Source organism: Marmota marmota, unplaced genomic scaffold (assembly GCF_001458135.2).
Source record: "Marmota marmota marmota unplaced genomic scaffold, marMar, whole genome shotgun sequence".
Classification (NCBI taxonomy): Eukaryota; Metazoa; Chordata; class Mammalia; order Rodentia; family Sciuridae; genus Marmota; species Marmota marmota.
In genome coordinates, this window is record NW_026008674.1 from 1,682 (window position 1) to 3,560 (window position 1,879).

General features: G+C 44.9%; 1 protein-coding gene across 2 annotated transcripts; it reads left to right on the top strand.

Annotated features, from left to right (window-relative positions):
• The first annotated feature begins 202 nt into the window (after nt 1-202).
• On the top strand, nt 203-1,879 carry LOC107134734 (cyclin-J-like). 2 transcript variants are annotated; one of them, XM_048797726.1, is made up of 2 exons: nt 203-968; nt 1,005-1,873. In XM_048797726.1, exons 1-2 carry the CDS (start codon nt 389-391, stop codon nt 1,538-1,540), a joined length of 1,116 nt encoding a protein of 371 aa, XP_048653683.1. In that variant the 5' UTR covers nt 203-388; the 3' UTR covers nt 1,541-1,873. The 2 variants fall into 2 exon arrangements, with proteins under 2 accessions (XP_048653683.1, XP_048653682.1); XM_048797725.1 differs by having other exon boundaries at nt 203-1,879.

Genomic DNA, 1,879 nt, shown 5'->3' on the forward strand with positions numbered 1-1,879 from the left:
TGAGTCCACTCGTTAAAAAATTACATCTTAAATTTAAAGTCAACTATCACTGCAATAACTTTAAAATTACACAGACAATGACATATGTTTATGTCAATCAATAATATGGATTAAATGTGTAACATAATAGATATTATAAATTAGTAATTTTATTTTTAAGGTATCAGAATATTAATCCTATGTTTGAAACTTGTTATCCTTGAACAATGGGCGGCGGGAGCGCCCCGGCGCTGGGCCCGAGCTGAGGCCGGCGCGTCGCTGCCGACTGTCCGACTGTCCGCAGCATGAGCGGGGCCCGGGTCCCCCGCACGCCGGCGGGGCTGGTGCTGTGAAGGCCGCGGTTCCGGACTGAAGTTGCCGCGTCTGGCTAGGCGCGCCGCCGAGTCTCATGGAGCTGGAGGGGCAGTGGTGGCGAGGACAACTGGCTGCTGATATTCACCAAGCGCTTCGGTACAAGGAGCTGAAGTTGCCCTCCTACAAAGGCCAGTCCCCTCAACTAAGTCTCAGAAGGTATTTTGCTGATTTGATTGCCATTGTGAGCAATCGCTTCACACTCTGCCCTTCGGCCCGACATCTTGCTGTCTATTTGCTGGACCTGTTTATGGATCGCTATGACATCTCTATCCAGCAGCTGCATTTAGTTGCGCTTTCCTGTCTGCTTCTAGCAAGTAAATTTGAAGAAAAAGAAGATAGTGTGCCTAAGCTGGAGCAGCTCAACAGTCTGGGTTGTATGACTAATATGAATCTAGTATTAACAAAACAAAATTTGCTACATATGGAACTATTATTATTAGAAACCTTTCAGTGGAACCTCTGCCTTCCAACAGCTGCCCACTTTATCGAGTATTATCTCTCAGAAGCAGTACATGAAACAGATCTTCATGATGGCTGGCCAATGATTTGCTTGGAAAAAACTAAACTCTACATGGCCAAATATGCAGATTACTTCCTGGAAGTATCTCTGCAAGATTATGCCTTTCTAAATTATGCACCTTCTTTAGTAGCTGCTGCATGTGTGGCTTCTTCGAGGATTATACTTCGTCTTTCTCCAACGTGGCCTACAAGACTGCATCGTCTTACTGCTTACTCCTGGGATTTCTTAGTGCAGTGTATTGAACGACTGTTGATTGCTCATGATAATGATGTAAAAGAAGCAGACAAACAGAGAGGACAGGCAGGCCCTCAGTCAGCACAACTAGGTGTGTTCCAGACAGCCTCCCAGCCCTCACGGCCGGTCCATTTTCAGCAACCTCAGTATCTCCCTCAGACTCAGCAGACCTCACTGCAATATCGCCATCCTGTATCAGAACAACCAAGCTGTCAGCAGATTGTATCTACCACACACACGTCGTCTTACACACTACAGACATGTCCTGCTGGCTTCCAAACCAGTGTTCAGGGCCTTGGGCACATACAGACTGGTGTTGGGATGTCCCTAGCAATACCAGTAGAAGTTAAACGCTGTCTGAGTGTTTCTTATAACCGGAGTTACCAGATAAATGAACATTATCCTTGTATTACCCCGTGCTTTGAAAGGTGATTATGTGCAAAGGCAGTAACCAACCCAGACTGTCTTGTGACTTGAAGCTCTGGTACAAACTTTGTAAACTTCTCTTCAGAAGGAAAGGATCTACCAGAAGACTGAATATCCCTTTCAGTGCACCATTAATATCTAGGAGGACTAAGCAAACACTTAATAGTGTGTGTCAAATCCTGTTACAAAATCCTGTGTGATAGATATGTTCAGGCCTGGCTGATGGTCCAAATATTTCAAATATTTTCAATACAACAACAAATTTGGACAGACTCCAATTTGCCATTTTGAGGTTTGACCTGTGGTAGGCTCTGGGCCTTATGTTGGCTTATATGTCAAAGACTA